Source organism: Trichoplusia ni, chromosome 11 (genome assembly GCF_003590095.1).
Source record: "Trichoplusia ni isolate ovarian cell line Hi5 chromosome 11, tn1, whole genome shotgun sequence".
NCBI classification, from domain to species: Eukaryota; Metazoa; Arthropoda; class Insecta; order Lepidoptera; family Noctuidae; genus Trichoplusia; species Trichoplusia ni.
The window spans coordinates 11,698,576-11,726,007 of NC_039488.1; the positions used below are offsets into that span (position 1 = coordinate 11,698,576).

General features: G+C 34.6%; 1 protein-coding gene across 1 annotated transcript; it reads left to right on the forward strand.

The window, feature by feature from the left end:
• The first annotated feature begins 1,590 nt into the window (after nt 1-1,590).
• Nucleotides 1,591-27,011, forward strand: LOC113498676 (probable cytochrome P450 49a1). Its single transcript, XM_026878789.1, has 10 exons — nt 1,591-1,813; nt 7,352-7,530; nt 11,881-12,014; nt 18,796-18,887; nt 20,140-20,250; nt 20,687-20,839; nt 21,007-21,216; nt 22,422-22,569; nt 24,203-24,442; nt 26,560-27,011. Exons 1-10 carry the CDS (start codon nt 1,779-1,781, stop codon nt 26,875-26,877), a joined length of 1,620 nt encoding a protein of 539 aa, XP_026734590.1. The 5' UTR covers nt 1,591-1,778; the 3' UTR covers nt 26,878-27,011.
• The last annotated feature ends 421 nt before the right edge of the window (nt 27,012-27,432 follow it).

A 27,432-nucleotide genomic window follows, 5' to 3' on the forward strand; every position in this document is an offset into this window, starting at 1 on the left:
CCCAATTGATAACATCCTTGGATTCAATTGTCCAATCAATGGCCAAGCGCTGTGTAAGTGCAGAGTCCGCTCTAGTGATGTGCGCACGCATATCGAGTTGTTTACTTATCGATGTTTTGAGCACGTGGCCATCGAACGGTCAACGAACTCTTTTTGTAAAAAATGAAAAAGATCAGTTATTTTTGGAATTATTAGTCAATTTTGTGCTGTGTAGACTTTTGATGTGGTATATTGACAATGAAAAAAACTATTAGATACCTAAGGAATTAAATTGTATCGCGGGGATTGATATTGGGAAATGCAGGCAGAGCAAATGGTATTTTCAAATAAAGTAATACTTAGTAAGATACATACAATCGTTTCTAGTTTCTATATGCCTGCCTTTTTTCTAGAGAGTGTAATTATTTAATTAATTATGCATTAAAAGAGACCCTTAAATGTCTAACGACTTATTGTTTTAGACTCATTTAATAAGAGTTAACAAGTTCTCGTGTCGACAATAAATCAATACTAACAACTTATTAGACGACTCGTGTATGACGCGTACTTAACTCTTTGTAATTACTAAAAAAACTATGACAGAAATTCAAAGATAATTAGCAGACAGTTGAAAAATGAATCACTTTAAATTCTCTCCTAATTTTCTACAAAACATAAAAGAAAAGAAAAAACAAATACATGAAACTATTTTAGCTATAAATGGTATAAAAGATAAAACTTTGCTAAATCTTTGTCACATTCTGTGATAAACCAGAAAGTAAACATTTTGACGTACTAACCAAACGCGACAGTCGCAAAAATAGCATGATTTGATCATCAAAACAAACACAATTGGGCAAACGATAACCTCAGTAGCAAACGCAAACAAAACTGACCCATAGATTTCATACACTAGTGCCGTTCCCAATTTTCTATAATATCGATAATGTTAACTGTCAAAAACACATTCAAACAAAAGAACGCGCAAATTTTCTATATTCAATATTCATAAACAATTTCTGAACAAATTATTGTTATGACAGTAAGAAACTATTGTGTTTTAAATGCAAATAACCTTTGGTACATAGATAAATCTGTCATAGTAAGTTATTTATATCGAAGCGTAAGAGATGAGACAGCGACTATTGACATCAAATTCACACTAATTATAGAAACAAATAGTAATTTTGCTGATAAATGTATCATTGTGTTAATTGATGAGTCACTTTTGTTGTTAATATTGGCAAAACTATTGAACGAGTCCTTTGTCAAATAATATTTAAAAGAAAGGGCGATATTTTTTAAATGACATTACTATAAAATTCTCGCATTTACCTTATCGAATGTTCAACTAAAATATTTGATTAAAAGAAAGAAGACACCACTGAGATTTATCATCCGTAAAACTCTTTAAAAAGTGTTTTTTGCAGTAAGAACTGTCAAATCATCATTTACCAAAAACATCACCGCTTTCTAAACTTTCCAAACAATACTCAATAAATAACGCAACAATTACAAATGTTCCACGACAACATTTACCAATAAAAATTACAGTTTATCGACATAACGGTACATCACTACTCAAACCAGTATCGTATAGACGCCGGGTGTACGATCTCTGAATGCATTATCGACTAGCTCGGCCAAACGACAACACTGTCTTTCGTAAATAAAACTTTTTGAATTGTTTCATCGTAAACAATATGAGCGGGAAAGTGTGAAGTGACGTTTTAATTTTTTAAATAACTTTGGTTTTGTTTTTTTTTTGTTTGATAAGTGAAAAAGTGTTTAATTTGACCATGTCGAAATCTAGTTTTTTGATTCGGCAATCCTTGTAAGTTGTTTTTTTTTTGTTAATTTTTATTTCCAACGACTTTAAGTTTTGTACATACTTATTTGGCACACAAATACTTGCTAATTCAATTAGTATTCTCATGTTACCTTTTTTAGAATTGCTTTAACCAGAAACATTTGGGGAGTAAAATAATTACAGAAATTATAGTAATAAAAATACGGTTAAAATAAATATAAATGTCAAAAAGATAATCACAATAATGTTAACCCCATTTTTATGGTTTATTGAACATTGTTTACGAGTCTTAAAATGTGAAAAAGCAAGCATCGGAAAAAAAACAAAATGAACTGTTTACGATTTGCACAAACGAAAGGCGAATTCTATTTTTAAATAAAGGTGAGGTAATTTTGCATAGACAATGAATATCAGTTTATAAATAGACAATGGGATATTCCTTTTTTTAAATACAGAAATAAAACAGGCATCATTGTAATCTAAGTATGGGACAGGATTATTGCATTCTGAGGGTGGAATTGAGAATTTATTAGATTTCTTATTCGAAGAATCTCGGCGTAATGCTTTTAATATACAATTGAAACGAAAGAAATAAGATAAAAATACTGCAGCCCATTGTCAATCAATCAATTCCTATCATTGTGATATAATAACTTACTGTGATTTACTGACTTATTCAAATATTTGCCACCACTTAGCACCTTTAGTGTTAGCATGAGATTAAAAAATAACTAAGAATCTGCCCGACGATATTGCCAATATTTTTACTTTTTCAAAAAATATAGAATAGTTACTTAACGGAAGAGTGCAGTTTCGCGAATGTCGTAACAAGGATCCGTTTTAATTAGTTAATTGCATAGAAACGAGTTCCTCTTGCACAAGGAAATATTTATTCTAGCTAATTATATTTAGAAAATAAACCATCCTTTGGATACTAACCTATGTGTCTGTGATGTGTATTTATGTGACTTTTATTTAACTATCGAAATAAAAATTAAGGTTGGGCAGAACAATGCGCGCCTTTGCCAAACAGTGATACAAAGGTAGGGTTAATTAAAAAGTGTTCTTTCTTTATTTAAATAAAATTGTTTTTTTTTTAAGAACTTGTTCTGATACGCAGACTTTATTATTATACATAACGATTTGATGCCCGATTGATTTGTTCCACATACAACCTCATTTAAAGCGTGTGAATTATTCGCACAAGTTGCTATACATTACGCGCAATGATATATCAAACCTTATATAAAGACTGGACAACTACGCAATGTATTACAAATACCACGATATTCTCGAATCAGTCCCATATTTAAATTGGCACTCGACAGAGACCAAAGTCCACTCGTATGCAGGTTTCAATTGCGACCTACGATATGTGTACATACCAATGTATTTTATTGGTATGTAAACAACTAACTGCGTCTAACTTTAAAATGTCGCGTATAAAACAAGTTTATAGGAAAGTTGTAAAATAGAACCTGATTGGCTTATCTTGTTTTTGTTTATTTTTTTATTTATAATATTGTTTTAACAAAAAAACATCCAAAACTTTTGGCAAGTTTTATGCATGTCAGCTATTACATATTAAATGAAAATAGAATAAAAAAAATCGGTCAACTCAATCCGAAGCTCTGAGTTTACAAAAAATAATAATCAAAATACAGACGAATTTAGGACCTCCGCCTTCTTTGAAGTCAATTGAAAATAATAAGTAGCTTGTTATGTATTTTATTTTGTAATGTAACATCTCGGCATCTTTTGCTATTTAATATCGTTTATACATATGGATAATATAATCTTAACTTCATATATAACTACATATTCATAATCAGAGCAGAATTAAAAGATGTGGCTTATAGGCATGATGATTGGTGGGAATGAGAAAGAGCTGTCAAACTTAATTGTCATTACAAAAAAATACTAAAAACTTGACAGAATTTTTAAGAAAAAAAAACCATTTTTTTAACAACGTAGGAACCCCATACACGTTGTCAAGTACTCCGGGAGGAAAGAAACCTCAGTAATGTGCACGGAATCCATATAATAATTCTCTTTTTATGTAGCCGCCAAAATACCTTGTATCAAATATCTATCAAGTTACATAAATTGCACTTCCTCTTCTAACTCAAGGCCCTTGCATTTTAATATTCTTATTTTGATGTCTTAAAATATGTAAATCATAGTTTATTTACTCCATTTGAATAAGGATTCAAGGAAGGCTAACCAATCTTGGTCTATTTTGGTCAAAACTAAGCATCAAAAAACGAAAATCCATTGAAACCACAATAAAGATTACCAAATCAAATAAAACACGGTAATATATTAGTGCATGACTGCATAATAGAACTATATTAAGACATTAAAGTACTTTACATAAATAAAGCCAGTCTCCTTCGTACCTAACTAGTATTTAGCCTCACATCAAACAACAATAAACTAACACAGCTTAGCTATAAATAGTCTGAAACTGCACCTGTTAACGCCATAAGACAAACTTTAAAATAATATCTCATTAAATCTAGAACTTCTGAACTCCTGTTGAACTCTTGCTCCCAGTTTGCTGGCTTAAATCTAATTAAAACTAATTTTGTCGTATGATATATTACTATACCCTTATAATAGATTTCGTTTTAATTATAGGTTGGTTATATTATTAGTTATAACTTCAGGTCTGACACTACGACGTTTTCAAGCCAATACCCGAGTTGAGGATTCGATTCTTGTATAGGCCGAGCATTTTTTAGATCCACAAATTCTTGTTTTCCTTACAAATTCTCACCTATACTGAACAAAGAAAGTTTTTTTTTGCAGCATCATTATTTATAAGCCCGAAAGTTGCTTAAAAATGTTGTAATTTCAAGTAAGGAGACAGCATTAACGAGTCATAATCGAACATTTAGCTAAACTTGGCTATGATTGTGCCAAGAACGCAGTCAAAATTATTACTCTCCCCTCCTTGTATCATAACCTAATTAAAGAGAACCATCCATTTTCGTAAGTACCATTGTTCTTCGTCCAAGTTTATATAGAACCTTCTTAGTCAAAACCTTGGCACACTGGCCGAAATGCAAAATTTAATATTCTATTGTGTGAAGTTTTAAAATACAGAAATATATGCATAGTTCTCAGAAAAAGAACAAAGAGTTTAGATTTGGCATGTAGGATAGTTTAAGAAGTAAGTTTTAAAAAGGATGTAAAATAAAATAAAGAGCTTTCCATGTTTTGCACAGCTCGAAGATTCAGGCAAGAATACCTAATGAAATATTTTATTTTTCAACGGCAGAATGTTTTTTTCATATTAAAGTTATTCCAGACCTAAATTTTGTTCATTATTTTTTTTACTATATTTATAATTTACTCAAAAGTGATCTATTAATTAAGAGCTATTTTTTACCAAATCCGTCTTTGTATAAAATATTAAAGTTAAAATAAATCCTACTACTATTATAAAGGCGAAAGTTTGTAAGTATGGATGTATGGATGTTTGTTACTCTTTCACGTAACTACTGAATGAATTTGAATGAAACTTTACCACAATATAGCTTATACATCAGAATAACACATAGGCTACAATTTTTGAGGTTTCTAATGTGAGGTCGTAAAAAACACATTTTTTACGCTTGCATTGCAAACGCTGACTGAATCCTACAAGATAGATAGAAGGCATATAGATAGATAGAAGGCAGGTATAAATTATAACTTATATCTTCTAACCACGCGGACGAAGTCGCGGGCAACAGCTAGTATAACATAATTTCTAAATTCACATTGAAACCTAGATAATATTTTACGCACTCAATCAATGTTAAGCCAAACTTTTACTAACCAAATATATGAGACATACCGAAGTAGGTAACGTCTACATTTTAAAACAGTTATTCAATTGCTCATTCACGACAACAATGGCAAAGATTATGAATTTAAAATAAATTAAAAACAAAACACGTCAGAAATATGCAAAATAATTTATGACTACGTAATATCACACAACAACAATACCGGTTGAAAAAATCGTTCCTTTTTGTAATCGTGAAGACGTAAACACCGCTTCCTTATTTAAAAAAAATAGGTATAATCCGAATGTTAATCTGACGTTCATTTGGCGAATGCTTCCTAGTTCGAAATACATTGACGGCTTAGTACTAAAAGATATGCAAATGAATCCTATAACAGCCAACTGCACCAGTAATTGATACTCATACATTTGATATCGTCGCAATTTATATTATTGCCCTTGAACTTCGTACATAAGTGCATTTGTATCAAGTTCGCGTTTAATATCCCGCCGCATTCTTGCTTGGCAAATTCTCGTTAAAAATCTTAAGGACTTAACTTAAACATCTCATAAAGCAACAAATAACCTTATTGTCTCTCTGTAAGGTTGAATTTTAGAGGTCTTGGTTTGAGATTAAAACACGCACTGGAAGTTAAAACAAAAGAAAAGGCGAACATCGTAAACGAAACCGACATTTAAAAAATGAGACGCATTAAAGTTGTGTTGTAAATGTTTATAAGTTTAGTTCTCTGAAGACATCCATAGATAGACAGAAGATTTAAAGATACGCGAAGCCTGTTTTGTATAAAAGAAACAAAATATATGGTTTATTGAATAATATGTAACCTACTTATGCAATCTTCATTGTCAATTTAAAGTATAAGTGTAGATTCAAAACCACGTTAATTATGGATTGCGAATGACGCATGCTAAGCTAGGTAACAATTGGCATAAATTATTAGAAATGTCGCTATTGTTTTTGAGAATCAAAGAAAGAAATTAATAAAATTATTTCATTTTGACATCAAAAAAAAACATCACTAAATAAAACATGACAAATGTAACATTCAACATTAACATTCAAACTCTTTCTATTATTGTAAAATATTTTATCAAAAATACACCTATTTCGCCTACATCATTAAAATCACCACTTCGTAAACAACCTCAATTCTAACTTTAATAAGTTAAAAATACTGTCCGTTATTAAAAAGACAAGCAATAGAGAAACACGGAAATGTATTTTCTATTTAAACAAATAATGAGGACGAAGTAATTAACCACATAATTACAGTTGTATCGCGATCCAGTTTCCATTTTACAAGTAATAAAACAGTTGACGATCAATTTTTAAGGACTATAAACTACTTAGTTATAAATTATTCAAATAACATGGGTTCTTTATTAGGTCATGATGAGTCTCGATGAAAAATGATCGATTATATCTGTTATGGTCTAGAGATTTCATCAATAAACTGTGCACAAAGGTACAGATTCGAAACCAATCCAATAAAATTAATTTTACTGAAAGAAATCAGGGAATCTTAGTTCGTAGAGTTTTATTTTACTTTTCAAAACCTAGCTTTTTACACAATAGAGAAATGGAAGGATGCTTATGTTTTTTCAATTCAACTGTCAAAAATATTATACATATTTAAACTAATTTCATTCAAAGAGTTGCTTCTAAATTTTGGAGTAATATTCACCCTAATAACATGAATACGTCAATTACTTGCTTTTAGCACCTCAATTCCTAACAACATCATATACCTATAATTTCTCATCAGGTTCCACCGCCAACGACGGCACATCACAGGATCCTCCTCGCAGCAGACCTCGACGTCTCCGCAGCGCAGCAACATGGCGGCCCCCAGGCTGGTGGAGTCCGTCAGACCCTTCAACGAGATCCCGGGACCGATAGCGCTGCCCATGCTGCGGCATTCCGCTCATGTACTGCCGAGGATCGGTGCGTATATCTGTTCCTTTAAACATTCAAACGAGGGAAATTAAGGCATACAAGTAGACAAGTCACATTTTTCGAACGCCAGGTTGCTTGTCAAAAGGGATTCTTTGCCTATTTATGAGTGGTTAAGGTCACCACGCCAAACTCACTAAATGTGACGTGTTGCGCATTCAGTTCCCGAGGATAAGCGTAAGAGTGATCCACTAATGCTTGCCTCAGTCCGAGTGTTCTTGTGCATGTGACCTGAATGTTAGTGAAACCCCCGCCAAACAAGGATTCAATTTCTTAGTGAGGGAGTCGTTTTAAAAACTAAATTGATCTAGCGTTGTCTAGACCTCTTACCTCCCATTCCCGACTTAACATCGACGACATTAAGCAATTAGTTTACCTACTAGTCACAACCGCTAAACAAACAGTGTTACCCATGCATGAGGTACACAGCCAGTGCACTCTATGAGAACCAAAATTCTTCTCTGACAAAAGAATTTCAAATCCACCTAAACCCACGCGTAACGAAATATTTGCTTGGAACTCTAGTTAACTCTGCTCTATAGAGTATTTTAAACTAAACCTTATCCACTACAGGAAACTTCTCCAAAACTTTCAGACATTTCGGCGAACTCAAAATTCACCCACATTTTTCATGTTTCTACAACGAACTCGCAGTAAGCAGAACTCTTGTCGTAATTAGCAACATTAGTTCAAAGGTCAACGGTAGGAACTAGTTAAAAGCGATAATTGTTCGCCTTTAACGCCGCAGTTACAGAGATCTATGCCCCCTGTTGGATGGAAACAACATCCATTGTTTTGATAATGTTTACGTTCAGTATATTCTGATGTCAAGGCCTTTGCTGAATAATTACGATTTAAGCAGAGAATTATGCTGCATTTTGCTTAGGTTATATGATTTATCATGCGTATAGGTAGTAGAACAGTATTTTTTTAATAACCAGTCAATTGGGATTCGTACAAATAGGTTGAAACTAAACAAATGGGTTGGATGTCAAATAAATTTGAAGGTGGACCCGCACTCGATCTGGACCATGCCCGTGTCGCATCGTTGAGAAAGGGTTCGCGACACTGATACGGAACATGGGTTGGTTTTAGTCAGTAGAAGTCTGATTTTCTCTTTCGTTCAACCCATAGTGGAAGGAGACTGAAGGATTTCCTAACAGAAAAGAAAAAAACGATGGGAACCGACAATTTATGTTCAAATTTCCTTAAGCCTGTTTGTATGGAAACCTCTATGACGCGAAATTCAAAACGCACTGAACCAGTTTTTTCTTTAATTTCTAGCTTGTAGTCTAACTAAACATGTCCAGTCATAACAAACAGTTAACATCGTATACGCGGTTAAAACATAATTACTGTGCGGTCAGCATTCCTGATAACGATTACATAAGCTATATTTTATAATTGACGTATTACATGTATTTGAATAACTAATTAGCATTTAATTATTGTTTTTAATCTGTTTGGTTTAGGGGTGTCCCAAATGAAGTGCAAATATTGTTCGTTCATAGGCATTATTTTACACCATTAAAAAAAACTACTGTTTTATTGCAAATTTTTTGAATTGCTCGGACAGTCCAGTGGTATGTGGCGAGACATGTCCTTGATTCGGTCCCCTAGTAAGATAAGCATGACTGATCCGCGAAATATTTTTCTGAGACTTTTAACGTGGAATAGCTATCATTTGGTAACAAGTTTGGTGCAGTAGTTTTGCATTTGAAGTCAGTTGTATGTTTTTATTTTGTCTTTCTGTATGTGACTTGTATGTTTGTGAAACCACGACACAAACGTAATGATTAAATTCCAAATTCTCGTCGGACACAATGGATTTGGCTTGACAGCTATCTATGTAGTCAACTTTGTAAATTAAATACTTATGCTAAATTTCAACTGTGCCAAGTACTTCCAAGTCAGCATCTACCACTTAATGAACTTAAAATTAACATCCCGAAGCGGTTTTACGTCTAAAAATAAAACACAATCCCGATACCCGTTTTATGAGAGCCTGACTGCGTATTTGCGTCCTTATACGGTGAGCTAAGGGCCTACCACTTCATTAAACAATATTAATGTGATTGCATAAGCGTGACAGCGCGCTACAGAGATGTAGCCGCGTCTCTTTTCCACAAGAGGTGGAGTGGTGGTAGGGTATGCGCGTGCGCTGCCGTCGCGTCGTCGTCGCGCCATACTTCCGTTGTAAATTGCAATTTGAGAAGATTACTTTCGTTTTATCACTCTCTTGATACTGATTGCGACTGATTGCTGGCATATTCATGTTTGTAGTGTCTGGAGGTATAAAAAATAATTGCTACCTAAAGCTTGGTAATAAAAAATAGATAACGAAAATGTCGCAATTGAAATGAAACTACTTTTACGGATTTTATCGCAGTTTAATTTAAGACTAAAAGTAGTTTCATTTCATTGTCTAACTTTCGCGTAAACCTAAGGAAACCACTATGTCGCAATTGACTTATTTAAAACTATAATTATTTTGTTCAAGATTTATAACTGGCTCCAGTGGTTATACGTATACAGGCCAAAATAAAAACAACCCTGGCGAAAGTCTATCAAAAGAAGTAAAATTAAAAACGGTGACTTTACTTCAATTAAATCACAACAACTTTAAAACATCTGCAATATTTCTCCGCACAATTCATGGCGTTGTTTCTCAGCGCAGTGTAAATGAGACACATTAAATTTCATTAACGGCGTGTGCCACGACTAATGTTTGTTAATAAAACACTAGACTCTAATGCTCGGGAGAAATGTATCGTTGACAGAAGTCGTACGGTTAAGCCACTCTTACAGTTAAAAACGAAGAATAGACTGAATCAGCTGGTGCCCGCAGGCCCGCTACAAATAGAAAATGATTCCACGGGATCATGAAATCGAGATAACAACGATCTTAGGTGTTAATGCTGACTAAAACTATGTATGTACCAGGTTTTGTCTAAATCTGTTCAGTGGTTTTTGCGTGAAAGAGGAACGTATATACATACATCCAAAGTTTAGTAGGCTATATTGTAGGATAGTCAACATATTTCACGTACGAAGAGCTATGTCAAGGATAATAACAATAATTAATAAATAACAATAGACGGAAATCCAATAAAAGAACTCCTATCGTGAACATCAGGATAAAAAGCGACTTAATTAATGTGTTAGTTGTCTAAAACTGGTTTTTTTCCGCGCAGAGTCGCAAAATGACCGACTCAATTTTTCAATAATCATTTTCTTGGTGCGCTGATTTTGCACAAGAATTCGAAAAAAGACGTCCATGCATACGGATTTGAACCTTATACTTAAGCTTTACCTTTGACTTAGCAGACCAACCTTCATGCCCCATTAAATATAGCAACTTATATTGGATCCAAAACTTACAACTTACTATTTACCATCATTTTGCACTTTTTGACGTGCAATTGGAGAGCTTATGTCCAGCATGGTCGAATATGGGCTGATGATGATGACGATGACGACATCACGTGCAATCATCATTAGGTCATATTTTTCCACTGCACATCATCAAGACCCAACGATCAACCAAAGCTCGTATTTAATTTTCGTCGATTTCAAAATCTATTTTCCCTCTTTGACTTGCCGTGCTGTCGGTACTACGATAAAATCTATAACACTCCGAAGTCTCGCTCGTAATATACAGAAGTCGCTACCTAAACCACGCCTAGGCTTTAAGCTCGGTACACAAAGGCCTATAAAACCTGAACACCTATAAATCTATCCAGACAGTACTAGAGTCACTTTCGCTAGACCTAAAATAGACTGGAACCTACTTTCATTCCGGTTTGTATCGCCATTTTATAGATTCAACTTTACTTCTGTAAACTAGAAACCTTTTATGATTTCCTTGATTATTACGTCAGTTTGTGATATATTGTTATACTGGGAATTTATCATTTCATAATTTATGTTATTCTACAAACAGCCGGCTTTTTTACTTGAACAAAGGATATTGTCGGATAGTATTAACATCTGTGTTTATGGGATAGGAAGTCATCAAATTACTTCTCCCGCTTTGGGTTGCGCAGAAGGGAGTTTTAGATTTTTACTGACAAAAACTCACCCATATTCCTTCCTTTGTCAAACCTTTTTCGACAATCCCGCTGATCCTTATTGTATATCCATCGTTGCTGTTTAAAAGATAGACAATGCAATACTTGAGAAGTCTACCACAGCGGTATTTAACTTGCTTTCAAAAATCGTGTTATTTTGTCAGAAAATGCCTCGATCCTCTTAAACAATATTATGGGTATTAGAACCACCAAAAAATAACTTATTTTCTCCCTAAAATCTCGTTTATTCTCATACTCTTGTATTCTACAGGGAGCTACCACCACACCGTCGGTCTCGGCTTGCTGGAAGGCCTCCAAGACAAGTACGGTGATCTGGTGCGCCTCGCCAAGGCCTCCAGGACACGACCGGTGCTGTACGTGTTCGATCCTGAAATGATGAGAGAGGTAAGTCTAGAAACCTCGTACTTAGACCGGTTATATTATGGAAGACACACTCTACGAAGTTAACTTCTGTAACTGCAGCACTCATTTGAATCTTTTATTTGTTGTTTTTTTCGTAACCTGTGAAACAATCAATGTAATAAGGTTTGTTTTACTGTGTTAAGCTATTTGGATAAAGTCAGAAGTATTCATTTACATCAACATAAATTTTAGAATGTAAAAAAAAGAACTTGTAGGAAATAAATATATATCATAGTCGGAGGTTTAAGTAGTTTTTTAAAGCATTTTATTAATAAAGGTGTTAAATTAAAGCTAAGCCACCAATGAAAGTAATAGTATCATGATTTAAACAAATATTGACATCTCTCTGCAATAACGCTGTTTCAGGGCCTCAGTCGCAATCATTTTGCAAATGATATAACTTTCTCTGGAAAGTACCTTGACGAGTATCATTTAATCTCTTCGTAAACAATGACCACCATTCAATTGTCACAAATACCCCATGATCTACCCATAGCCCGCATATTGCGCAGCATATGCATGCACGGGTCCACCGCATGATATCAGTTACATCATAAATTACATTATTTATGTCACTTTTAATATGCATGAATTGAATCACTTAGTATGCGACTTTTATGTTTTAAAAATGATCCGGTTCTTCCACTTGGTACAGATGCACATGAAAGTTAACTTATACTGTTTTCATGTAAGATCGTCTATAGATTATGCGTCTGTAGATTATAATGTATGGCCCCTATGTTATTTACGGAGAATTTCGTATATGTTTGTAACTGATAGGTACGGTTTATACTTGAGGTGAAAAAATGCATACACTTTCCAAATTTTATGTTTGTATCGTTTTCGGCCCGAAAATGAAAAGAACTTCCCAAGACCGGAAAAATGCGCACGAAAATAATATCTTATATTTTCTATAGCCTCGCGGTATACACGAACTATACGTGTGAACCCGGCGAGCTTAGCTTGTTATTAATACGTATTTATTAGATTAATAAACACCCAAATCACCCAAAACGCCCATATTAAAAAAATATATTATTAAAATATTAAAATAAAACTGGTCTACAAAAACTACCGGTTTTTAGACAGGAATTCGCAAAGAAACATGATCATATAACAGCTTGTTAAAATGGTTATCGGATATACTTTTACTGATAATTTTATTAGTATACTAGCTGGTGCCCGCGACTTCGCCGCGTGGTTAGAGATATAAGTTATGATTTATACCCGCCTTCCAGATTTTCCATTGTATCTTCGCTCCCATTAGTCGCAGCGTGATGGTATGTAGCCTTCCTTGATAAATGGTGTTTTCAACACAAAAAGAATTTTTCAATTCGAACTAGTAGTTCCTGAGATTAGCGCGTTCAAGCAAACAAACTCTTCAGCTTTATATATTAGTATAGAGTCATCATCATCGGCCTAGCCTTTTCCCAACTATTTTGGGGTCGGCTATATAGGTAAAAATAAAATCCAATATAACGGAGACTATGTGTGAACTGTCGACGATAATCCACAACAGACTTTCCTTTCTTAATTGATACTAAGCTTTAGATCTAATTAGCGATACATTCACAAGATAAACATCACGTGATATCGCGAGCTCTCCAAACAGTTATTTACTTTCATTAATACCAAAGTGACAGTGCGCCAGAGTACATTTGCTTAAAGAAATTTCAGTGTAATTTTTTATGCATTTCTTGTGTTTAAACAGGTATTCAACTCTTGAGAAAGGAAGGTAAATTAGTTAATACTAGCTGTTGTCTGTTGACCCGTCCAACAAATTGAAATTAATTCCACGGGAACATAAAATCGGGATAAAAACTAACCTATGTGTTAATTCACATTACGAAGTATCGTAAACTAATTTTTGTTTAAATCCATTCAGTATTTTTTGGTGAAAGTCACGATCTATGATAGCTAGATTAAAAAAAATAAGTATTTAGATTAAATTATTAAAAAAGAAACTAATAACTAAAGATAGAGCAACGTTGTTACAGTCATAAATTCGTAAAGAAAGAAATCATTTATTTGCAATGAATAGGGGTACAAATATGGGGGCAAAATAAGGTGTTAACATTGTAGGTATATAGTTCCAACATACTCTACCTTACGGAAATTATCAGTAGAACAAAGAATGGTCTTAACATAAGACAAAAATAAAAAGATTACACTAAAGAACGCTTATAAAGTTACATTGTGTTTTATAATGATATTAACAAAATATAAGGTTATACATAAATTTGTTTGTCACCCAACGGATTTGTATCGTTACAACACCCTTAGTGTCGCGTGTCTCATCTAAATCACACATGACCGGTTTTTTGAAATCGCCTAAGCAACACTTCTGGCTTGTGTCTATGTATTGAGATTTGTGCAAATTTTTAGCACTATTCGAGGTCACTTATCTAACGGTAGCGACTAACTTTCATATGTTCCGCGTACGTCACCTCTGATGAATAAATTGTAAGCTTCTTTGTCTATTTGAGTACCCATTTTGCTTTATTTTGGACGAAGTCAAATATAACTTTACTTTCTTCTAAATGTATAAAAAATAAAATAATAAATGATGTTCATAATTAAATGATATAACGGTTTACTCACGCGTATTTATCGGGATTGCCCGACTAGTTTCGGACCTATCCGGAATCCTTAATCATGAGCAGATATGGCGATGGGCGCTTATGTGTTAATAAACTATTGTTTCGTTTAATAATTAAATATGTAACCGAGCACTTCTTTTTCACGTGCTTGGCACGTGTAAAATCTAATATATAAAATTCCCGTTGTTAGTTACCGTACTCCTCCGAAACGGTTCGAGAGATTTTTATGAAATTTTGTATACGTATTGGGTAGGTCTGAGAATAGAACAACATCTACTTTTCATACCTCGAAGTGATAATGGTTGCTCACACTAAAAAGTATTTTTTTTGACGAAGTTGTTTGTTTATATTTTTTTATAATGTGGCATTAAAAATACATACACATAGAAATAATTTATTAGGCAAAACAAGGTTTGCCGGGTCAGCTAGTATAGTTATAATAACCAACTTGGTCTCAAGCAAAAAATATGAAAACCTTATTACTATTACTTCTATAGCGGGTTTCTTATAAAATTATGAGCACCCGTATCCATTTTTTCTGTTAAGTAAACAAGGAAAAAAAGCGGTCCAATATCAGTCGTAAGATTTCTTTTAAACTATTCATACAAACTACAAGCCGCTCTATAAATAGTCAGCAAAAACAAACAATGACAAACTAAGTGATATCTTTAGTAACACAATTATTGCTACGAAACTAACAACATTTAACAATAAACACATATCTATGACGCACGCAAAGGTCATAATAATTAACGGCCGATACAATATGTTATCCAACAAAAATAATATTTGGAGGACGGAGTAAAAGCTTCAATAATAAAACGTGGAAACTCCTATCATGGTTGCTGGACGTGATAATACGTGATAGTCTATCTAGATTGGTATTAGGCACCTTGTGTTATAAAAAAAACCAACAGAAAATAGACAATATAAATGATTGTTTCGTATTTTTAATTTTACATATACTATCAAGAGTTTCTTGTTTTTAAATCATCAATTCTTCAAAATTTCAGCAGCCTCTATAGCTTGTGTGTTTTGGAAAGCAAGGAACTGCACTGTTCAACAACAAACAAATTACTTTCGATAAAAGAACTATCGATACCGTAATTAGGGGTGAATTTGAGATTATCAGGTTAATGAGAACATGTGTTGGAATTCATTTCAAGCGGGAAAATAGTAAAATTCAATTTATCGTACGAATTTAAAAACCACATCGAAAGAAGCTACACTGTTATAGCTATCCAAACTAGATTGAAATAAATCCTTCTTATTCAAGTAGGTTTAACTTAATCAGTAAAGGATCAAAAATATTCTCAGTTAATTTTAGTATATCTTTTACAGAATTATACCTACCTATATAATTATGAGATAATGATTTATAACTACCTGTCTATCTGTTCGTAATCAAAACCTAGAATCCATTGAGATTATGTTTATGAATAGTAATCCTACACCTAAGTACCTACTTTGTAAAACACTTACATTTCACGTGTTTACATTTCTTGATACGGTTGGCCGGTGGATCGTGGATCGTGGATCGTGAAACCATCTAACTAGTAACGTGTTCCTCCGTGTTTCAGAAGGCACGTTAAATTGTAGGGCCTGTTTTACACTCGTTTGGCAGTCGTTACGCGTGGTCAGAAGCTAGGCTAGTCTGACAACCAGTCTGACTAAGGGGTATCTTGTTGCCCAGGTAACTGAGTTGAGAGGGTCAGATAGGCAGTCGCTCCTTGTAAAACAATGGTACTCAGCTGAATCTGATAAGACTTGAAGCCGACCCCAACATAATTGGGAAAAGGCTAGGTTGATGACTTACACGTGTATATTGTTTATTTAGTTCAAATCGAATGCTGACTCCGTGCAAGCATGAGCATTTTATTGCAACTCTTTCTGTAAACAATCATCAGTCGTGAACCTCGTGAACCGCAGTTTGCTTGAACTGAGTTATCTAGAGTTCTTTATCAGATTACAAAGAATCCTTGAATTGCTTTACAACCTTCTGAGCTTGCACATGAGAACGATAAATGTTGCATGCTAATAAATATCACATTTGTGTTATTGAATAGTGTTTAATATTTAGGCTTCTGTATCCAAACGGCAAAAATTTAATCTTATAACTGAGGCTTCGCAGTCGAGCCGTCCGTCACCAGGGTGTTTCTCATGAACCGTGACAGCTAGATAATTTTAATTTACAGATAATATCGGGTGCTATAATTATAAATTCTAAAAGAAAAATTAAAGTTTCCTACGGTTTTATATTTGTCACCGACTCGATTTTGTTCATTTTTAGTCTATTTGTACGAAACCTTTAGTGCCTCGATCCTTCTATGTACGGATTGAGGCTTTTGGCTAACAGTGCCATCTAAATTCTAGTATTTATTTTTATAAATCATAATTTGTTATAGGATATCATGATAATGTTAATTTTGTTTTCTTTTGGCCCCGTTTGAAATGATTCATTTGTCGCGTTAAAAGACTACAGTATGCAAACTAGAACCAACCCACAACATATCAGTTTTGAGATAATCAGGTTTTTGTTTTAAAGGTGCGTTCCGTTTTGCGTATAAAATGTTCCCAAACTCGGGTTGGTACCTTAAACGGCTCCTTTTTTTTTGCTTTGAAGCTTGCTATATCGGCCAGGATTTTTTCTGAGATGATGTAATACACCATAAACAGCCTATCTACATATATAACTCAATTTCACTCGAAAGTGTGGGTTGGTTCTAGTTCGCATAACTACGTCGAATTGTTCTCACGACAACGTTTTTCTCACTGCCGACGTCTAAAAAGCACACGTGCGAATGCAACCTAACACAGATTCAATTCAATAAATTTATTCATCACCTAACTTGTCATGTGTCTAATTAACTGTCTTAGAATGATATCATTAAAATTAACGACCATGAACTTTTTAGAAATCGATTAACGAGTAACCTTACCCAACAGTTACGCAATTAAACATAAAATCTGCAAAACTTTAAATACTTATATTTTGACGAATAACCATACAAGCGGAACATATAACGGGTTTGTTGACATCTGTCAGTGATCCGTGATCACTCTATCACACCGTGGTCGGTATTTACAAATACGATTTACGACAGGCCACGATAATGTGGGTCAACTGAATTGACTTGCAAATCGCACAAGATAATTTGGAAGTATGAATACGTGTTTATTTTACTTCAATGAAGGTTTTCGTATTTTATACAGTCGCTATTTGCAAGCCGATGATCGCTTTTTCGATTTTGAAAAAAAAATTGCAACTGATTTCAAAAATGTGGTTTTCAATCTGCCCTTTTTGAGTAACTTGAAAAAGGAAGAGTCCTCAGAACTTCGGACTAGATGAAACGATTTTATGAAATCATTTTGTTGTCAAAACCTGAAAAAAAAACAATGGTGAATGTAAATCATTACAAAATAAACACATTATCTGAAAACGATTAATTTTATAGAACAAAAACAATACAAAATAATGTTTTAAAGTGACAACACAATAACACGGTATTTAAACAACAATTACACCGAAACCAATTAAAAGACAATCATGATAACTGCACTTTTATAAGTCAATGTTTAATATATACAATAGTGTAATAAAATTGTTACGTAACGGTGTGACGGGCGGTTCGGTCACGTCGCAACCACGTGCGGTGTTGACTTATCTTAAATTTATATGTCATTGTTCCGCAAGCAATGTTTGTATGTTTATATGTCGTATTCTGCATAATGAGCGAGCTTCCTATGTATTTTATGCATGTTATTGTATATTCACAAAAATCACAAAAGGATTGATATTGAATAATGATTTTATTTAGTCAGATGTTTTCGTTTTTAAAATTGAAGGGTATAGTGTTAAACTTCGGAATTCGGAGTTTTTTTTTTTATAATTTAACCCTTACGGCGGGGGTGAAGTGTTGTCCAATGTCCGCGGGGAGTGAACCCGCGAGACGACGCGTACAGTCAGTTGGGCTAGCGTGGTGTCCTATAACTCGAATACCATTCAGCTCTCCAGGTAGTCGACATATATTATTCTACCTTAGTTTCAAATAATTGACATAATTTCAGAACAGAAACAGAAGCGAAGAGTTGTATTCTGGTATTCTTATAATAACTCAAAATATCTATTAACCCATTCAATAAAACCGTTAATATTGTTACAGGTGTACGAGAGCTACGCTACGGAACCACCGCGCTTCGAGAAGTCACCTCTCTGTCAACACAGGAAGGGCGTGGGCCATTGTCCTGTTCACGGGTTTGTACCTTTAATAGCCCTTGGTCCTTTGAGCCATTAAGTAATGAACTGAATCTTACAAAGACAAGGTTTAAAGTGAACATGATTTTGAATCTTCTGAGCTCCATCTATGCTCTTAAAGTAAGGCTAAAACTCAATCTCACAACATTTAAATGGCTCGACTGATTTTAATCAAACATGTTATAGAACACACGCACATAAATCACCTTTCGCATCGCATTATCTGTTCGGGAGCTACAATGCTACAGACAGACAGACACGAGAAACTTATAACACCCTAGTACCTTTTTCCACCTTTTACTTAGTTTATTGGCAAATGGCACAAAATAAAAATGATGATGTATTAATGTATAAAAGATTATGCATCTGCATCTTTATAAAATAAACTTTCGCTTACACGAAATCGAAAGTTGAAAACACGAGTATTATAAGTAAATATGCATATTCTCTTTTATAATAATATGCGGAATGTTTAAGTAACATGCAATTATGCTTTATCAATTTTTAAGCATAAGAATTGACTTACATAACAGGAAAGAAAACTGCAAAATGCATAATATAAAAAACAATAGCATCATAATTATAAATATAAAACGATTACTAAACTACACTTTATACAACAGTCAATTGTGAAAAAGAGACAGAGATATATTTTCATATAGCGCCGTCACTCTTTGACACTGTTTTCAAAACATCTGACGGTTAGATTTAAAACATTAATCATTTGTTTTTATTAAACAATGGAATTGATTTACATTGGATCGTCCGGTTCACATTGTCGTCAATATAGACGTGAGAAACATAATGATCCTAAGACTATTGATTCTTTGAAAGCATGAAAATAATTTATAGTGTATGCTTGCATTATTACATAGATATTATGGTAGTAAAGTCAGCAAAAAAGTTGATTAACTCAATGAACGAAATATTTACGCAGGGCCAAGAATCAAATCAGGTTTTAGGTAGATTAAGTATGTAACGTATGAAGTATGTATGTATGATGAATGAATTTTGGAAATCCCTTAAATTAGTTCATAGAAGGGTTCAATAACTTTTGATGCTAACCGTACAAATGATGGATACAGTTCATTTAATAAGACGAAATAAACTTATATTTTTGATTAATCTAAAATACGGGAGAAAAATCATGTCAAACATAGGTACATACCTAATATTTTAAAACACTTACTTTTATTTAAAGGACAATTTATACTTTGCATGTTCAAAAAATAATTGTTGTATTTATATTCAGGGATGAAACGAAGGCGATATGGGCGGCGATACGCGCTTTACTGCAGGATGGCAATCTTCTCAGGAGCTACGACAAAGTATTCGATGACATAGCTGCTGATGCCACACGAAGGTAATGTTTCATTTTGTTTGACTCAATATAACGGTTTTCTAGATGACTTCCTAGGTTTTCTATGACCCAAAAAGCAAAGACCGAATGGAAAAATACTTATAGCTCTGCAGTGCAATGGGACAGTAAAAGCAAGACAAAAAAGCCCTCAAGAAATGACATAATATCGTGTCGAAAAGTCACGTGGCTGACCTTTCGTCTCCCACCGTTGCAGTGCTTTAGGTTCGATAATTTCTCTCAATTTTTCCGGAATCAGTATTGCCAAAGCGTATTGCCCATTGCCCTGGAACAGCGGAGTAACAAACATGTTGTCAAAAATCAAAATTAAAAAACAGGACTGGTGCAAGTCAAATTTGCAACAATGAGGATTCCGAACAAATATCTAGTAAAGCCTTGGTAATAAGGTTTATTTTTGTTTAACTTGTGATAATGTTTTCAGGCTAGGAGACCTACGACATGCTGAGAATGCTCTCAACGAAGAGATGGAGACTGAGATCTACCGATGGGCCATCGAGACTATTGGAGTCATGATCTTCGGGATCCGATTCGGGTGCCTGGACGGTGCCGTGCATATACCCACACCAGACAACCAGTAAGTATTTTTTATCGACGCCCGCAGTAACGATTTCAATCCTTGAGTCGCGAGTAATACTGATTGACAGTGATATTTTTCCGTGTTCCCATAAGAACGGTAAATAAGTTCAAGTTAATCAAACAATGATATTCAATTATTGTACAACAATTAACGTCTTCCTATAGAAAACCAGAGAAGACATCTCTTGACGATGAGATCCATGATCTCTGCTCGCTGTCCAAGCGGTCCCTGGAGGAGCTGACGCCGGCAGAGCGGCTAGTGCGGTGCAGCCGGGAGATCGCTGACGGCAGCTACCAGGTCCGCAGTGAGGCCACCCTTAATCGAGAGAACCCCACCTTCAACAGTGCTTTGAAGACCTTTGACAGACATTTTAGGTAAGTTATAATTATGGTTATAAAATCTAAACTGCGAAAAAAATTCAAAAGCCTACCTCAAAACCAATTACTTTGAACTAACTACCCTCAACCCTGATTTGCTAAACCGTCACCTAGAGCTAAGTGTTATTGATATGTAAAGAAAGGGTATAATAAACTCATTATCCTGCGTTGTAGCGAAAATAATATAATTAACGTTTTTTGTGCACACCAAGTCACTAAGAAAAAAGGGCCATTGCTTCGTCGCCTAGGATAAATAAATAAATGAGGCCCCAAAAACGTTTCCGAAATTGCTTATACAAAAAGTGATAACCAAAAAAAAGGCGACGATTTAATTTATCAAACAAACAAAAGCCCAAACTATATTTAGAAATGAAATCAAAGAGAAGGTTCGTAATGTGAACATTCTATTTTATCAGAAACCTCTACCCATGGCATGCGAAGATTACTTAAACGTTCCAATCAATGGGCCGCTGCTAATGTATACACAGGGGACACATTATACCCATAGCAACCACATAGGGATACCGGCATCGTACGACCAGTTTCCTAGTTGGAAAATGCACTCGCGTTAATGAGAAATTCCTCGCGAGACAATAAAAATACTCAATACAAAATTAATGACCTAAACAAACAAAAAGCATCGCATTGTTAATTAAGGGTAAATAATGCAGTACTGCTATTAAGGGAACAAAAAGCAGATGTTTTAAAAGGACTCTTGTTACGATGTTGGCATTTCGTACTTACCGTATTTTAACGTAAGTACCGTGACCAAGGACATACGATGGAAATTAGGCTGAACCATTACATAAATGAGACTATTAAACAAACCCGAGTAAAGGGAAGATTCTTGTCCTTTTTGCAATAAAAGTCGTGGTTTGGTTTACTGCGTTTTTACGGCGGTTGATTCAAGTTTTTGTGCTCGCCGCCCACTTGTGACCTTTCAATGTCATCTTTTTAGACTCAATCCTTAGATAAGGAATTAAGAAAGCTTTTTCCGAGCGAAAAAAGTATTATAAGCGTGCCTTAACATTGTTTTAAACCGGACATTTAAAAAAAAACAAGACAAGTCTTTGTTGAATTACTCATGAATCGAATACCTGAACCATGGCAGCACTTTGGTCCTTTGCTCCGCAACTATCAGCATCAAAGGACCGGAAATTTTAATGTCAGCATTTAGAACTATATCATTGCTTTTTCTACAGTCTTACGGAACATTTCCTGATACAAGCGCTGCACTCCCTGAGCTCCTGCGAGTTGAGGCCGGAACAGGTTCTGCTGGACAAACTGAGGCCGCTGCAGAGGCGGATTCTGCCTCTAGCTGCCGATATACTGCTAGCTGGAGTCGATCCTGTGAGTAAACTTAACTCGTATGAAAAAATAAAGTAATATTGTTGAAGTTGTGACAGTGTTTTAGGGGTTTCTCTTTCACAATTGATATTAATAAGACAAGGACAATTGATATTAAAAAGTACAAGACCTTGAAGCCGAATACATTATGGCTTGGAAAAACATGGGCAAAAGTAGTACTCATTTAAGATTTAAATGAAGTATAACGAATGTCTGCTAAGTGAAATATCAGGAGTCAATTCTAATAAATATATCAAATAGTGTGATTTCTAAAAAAAACTGCTTTTATGTATGTCTTTGCATCAGTAATGCCTTTACTAGTGTCATTTATTATTGTTCGTCCGAGTCCTCGTCTAGCAACATAGCTAAACGATGACGAATGAGATTAAAATTGTACGTAAGAAGAAAATAATTGTTGTTTTTTTTATGGGGTTTTTCACAAAGGAAAATGGTGTTTTCACCTAATTACCATAAACAGGCAATTCGGATCAAAACATTGATTCGTAACACTCAAACGAATCGTGAATTTGATCACGACCGTAGAAATATAATTGTAGAGTCAAATAAGAACGTATCACATATGCTAGGAAATGAAACATGATATTATCGGTTACAAGTAACTCAATAAATTATATAAAATTACATTTTGTTGCGGTGTTTTTTTTATTATCAATCATCTTCTTCATCCAATTAATATTGTTTTAACTTAGATAATAATTAAGTGGTGTTTCGCTATAATTGTTTATTTACCTAATAACGGTTAACCTACTCTTGCGTATTTATCGGGATATCCCAACTAGTTTCGGCTTCAACTGGACTCCTTACGCGGCTATAGGTTTGTGAGTCAAATTGATATTTTGGTATACTTTGAATAGTCCAGTACTGGCCTAAACTAATTTACAATACTTAGATCACGTATAATAGGCTCCGCCATCGGCCCTGAAATATATATTTGAAATAAGTACATAAAAGTGACATGAGAAAAAAGTGTTTGAACTTTTTAAAAGGTTTACTTAGGTCTTGATTTTATTGAAACTGATAAAGTAAATCTTATTAGAATTTACAGCGACGGACTGATAACAATCTGGGTTCGAAACTAGACAGTAGATTTCTTTTAAATTCCTTTAAAATTGAATTGAGAAAAATACATATTTGTCTGTTCGTTCACACCGATCTAAGTTGTCATCTTAAACGTAAAAGAAAAACCACCATTTAAAATAGATTTCAGCCACCAGAAGAATTTAAAATAGTTTTACATTGATGATGCCTCAGTTTCATGCTATGAGATTAGTCGGTTTTTTCGAATGGGAAATCATCAAATGACGCTTTAGGCTGATCGGAAGGCAATGTCAGACTTCTACTGACTAAAACCCACCCATGTTCCTTAATATTACCTTTGTGTACCGGGACCACGTGAACCCATTCCGACAATCTGCTGCCCCGGATGGGAGAGGTTTATGTCCAGCAGTGGACTGACACGGACTGATGATAATGATGTCTCAAATTACACATTGTATTCTTAAAAATACATCTACATAGTTCTACTGTCTACACTTAACAAATTAATATTACAAAGTATTCAATAAACATTACTCTGAAATTACCAAAAATTGAAGACCTCATTTTTCCGTTCCAGCTTGCCCAAACAGCCATCCACATGTTTTACCAGCTTTCACTCCACGCTGCACGTCAGCAGCGCGCTCACGACGAGGTCCACTGGTCCATAGCATCGCGAGACGCTGGCGCTGACACTCCAGAGCTTCCGTACGTGGCTGCCTGCGCCAGGGAGGCTATGAGGCTGCATCCCGCGACGGGAGGAGTCGTGAGGCGGAATAGAGAGGCTATAGTCGTTGGGGGCTATGAAATACCTGCTGGGGTAAGTTGGCTTCACGTTTCGAAAGTGGCTGTTAATAGGATTATTTTTTGTTTGATGGAAGGTGATAAAGGATCAGAAAAGATAGAGATAAAGTTCTGTAGCCAAGCTTCAGGGTAAAAAATGAATGGAAGAGGTTGAGGCGAGAAGAGTTTCGGAAGAGAAAAAAAATAGCATAAAGAGGCTAGTAAATTGTTAAGAAAAGTTCTGAGTTTCGGATCTATAACTAGATGTTTATCCTCTAAAGACCGCTCGTATTTAATAAGCTCAAATAAAAGGAATCTTCGTTATGCGCTGCATTAATTAATCTTAATTAAGACTCTTCGTTTATACATTAGTTAAGCTGGTCAGAGTTCGCAATTGTATACATTATTTTTCAATTACCTACTATCAATATCTAAGATATAATTTCGGATGTTACTACGCACTAACTAGAGACACCCTACACTGTTCCCATTTTGGTATTTTAAACCTTTAAAAAGAAAGAGGTTCTCAATTAGTCTGCTTATTTTTTGATGAAATGATTTTTTTTTTCATTTAACGTGAAATAGTTTTTAATTTGGTCTCATAAAAATTTCATCAAGTTTGGCACGGTACTTATTTGAAATCAATTGTGTTTTTGTTTTTTTTTTTAATATTCTCGTAAACGTTTCTGGTATCATCATCATCATCATCCACAGCCTTTATCCTCCCACTGCTGGGCATAGGCCTCGACTTTCTCGTGCCAATTTCTACGGTCCTGGGCTAGCCTCATCCCGACTCGACCCGAGACCTTTATTATGTCATAACGTTTCTGGTATAAAACGAATATTCAATAATTCTTCCTTTACTAAAAAAAAACTTGAAATATAACGTGAATCTGAATTATTACATATCATTTCAAGTTTCGCTGTATTTTTTGTCTCCTTGCAGAGCGCTGCAATCTCTTCGGAGTATACACGACCGTCATCCTCTCTTCGTTTAAATTAAATTTCTCTTTATATTATCTTTATCTCTCTGAGTTAATAGAGTCCGTATAAATGTTTTGTTTTACTCCTACGCTTCTGTATGGGTACCTAGTTGAATAAGATTTGCATGATTTTAGAAATACAAGACGTGATATTGTAACTGTAATGTGATGTTACTTTGAGGGTATATACTAAGCTATGATTGTAAGTACGAGGATATTTCATTTCTTAGTATTTCTGAAGAAAAAGGTCTCGATGTATGTTGTCTTGAATATAAAATACATTTGTTATCTTCACCTATCACGTTTATGCCCAAGTTGAGGAATGCTAGACTAGGCAGGAGTATTTTCACATTTCATGTCACGGAACATAGACAATATTTCAATCAATCAATCAATCAATAACTTTATTGCATTCCATAATGTGTACAAAGCTGGTAGGTAAACTTAAAAGAAACAATTTTTTTTAACAATCACAATTTCAGAATTCCTAATACTTGTTGCCAAAGAGATACAACCCTCTTTGATTTGGACCCTCTTTCATTTGGATATCCTACTAAAACTATAAACGCGAAAGTTTATATATGGATGTATTGATGTCATCATTGGCCTAGCCTTTTCCCAACTATGTTGGGGTCGGCTACCAGTCCAACCGGTTTCAGCTAAGTACCAGTGTTTTACAAGGAGCGACTGCCTATCTGACCTCCTTAACCCAGTTACCTGGGCAACACGATACCCCGTGGTTAGACTGGCTGTCAGACTTTTTCAAGCTTCTGACTACCTGTAACGACTGTCAAAGATATAGGAATAACAGCCGGGACCCACAATTTAACGTGCCTTCCGAAACACGGAGGAACTCGTTATGACAAAGATGGTCACCCATCTACAGACCAACCGCGTCAAGCATAGCTTAACCTGTGATCGTATCACTTATGCGGTTATAGCTTAGCCACGAGCTCCTCTTCTATCATGGATGTATCGATGTATGTCCGCAAAAACCGCTGATCGGATTTAGACGAAACTTGCCACAGATAGTTTATAAACAGTATTAACACATTATTTATATTCCGATTTTATGTTCCCGTAAGATCATTTTCGATAAGTAGCTGGTGGGCACCATGCAACTGCTGGTTACTACATATGTATGACTTATATTCCGTTATAATTTCCACAGGTAGACATAGTTCTTGCTCATGGAGTCACGAGCAAATCTGAGAAGCAATGGGGTCGGGCCAACGCATTCGTGCCAGAGAGGTGGTGCAACGAGGGTTGGGAGCCTCTTAGAGCTTCGAGAGCTCATCCTCTGGCATCGATGCCGTTCGGGGAGGCTTGTCCAGGGACTGGCATTGTTGGAAAAATGCTGGCAGCACTGACAACAAGAGTCTTGGATAAGTATAGGCTGGAATGGCACGGGCCCACGCCTAACGTGGCGACTGTTGGAGTTAACAGGTTACACCCGCCTTACTATTTCGTATTGCAGAATGCGGCTTGAATGTGATATTAGGATAATGTAGCTTGTAAGTTCTCCGATAATGTATCTTTTTTGTTTCGTTACTACTTTAAGTATTGATTGTTCCTTATTAATAATTATTTTTATTGAATCGCGATAAGTATTATAATTAATCTTCATTTCATTTTCATTATTTCGTATTTTGTTTGTTTTTTTTTCATATTTCATTGAATTTATGATGCTATCTAATTTAGTAAATAAATGTGTTGATAAAATATATTTTCGGAATCAATTTGAATAAACTTGAAATTATAGTTTTGAGTTTTTATTTCATATCCTTTTTAGATTATTGACAACTAATACAGCTCAATTTAAATTAGCTAAGGGTTGGACTAGAACCAGAGTCAAATACATATAAATAATGGACTGCTTGTAGAAAATTCTTAATATGATCTACAAAAAACCTTAAGCATAAAAGTAGCTCTAAAATTTAGAAAATCAATTTTATAAAACAAATGATTAAGAATCTATAGCGATCATTTGTAACACAGTTTTTTGTAAACCTGGCATAAGTACCGTTACCTGTATTATGTTTAC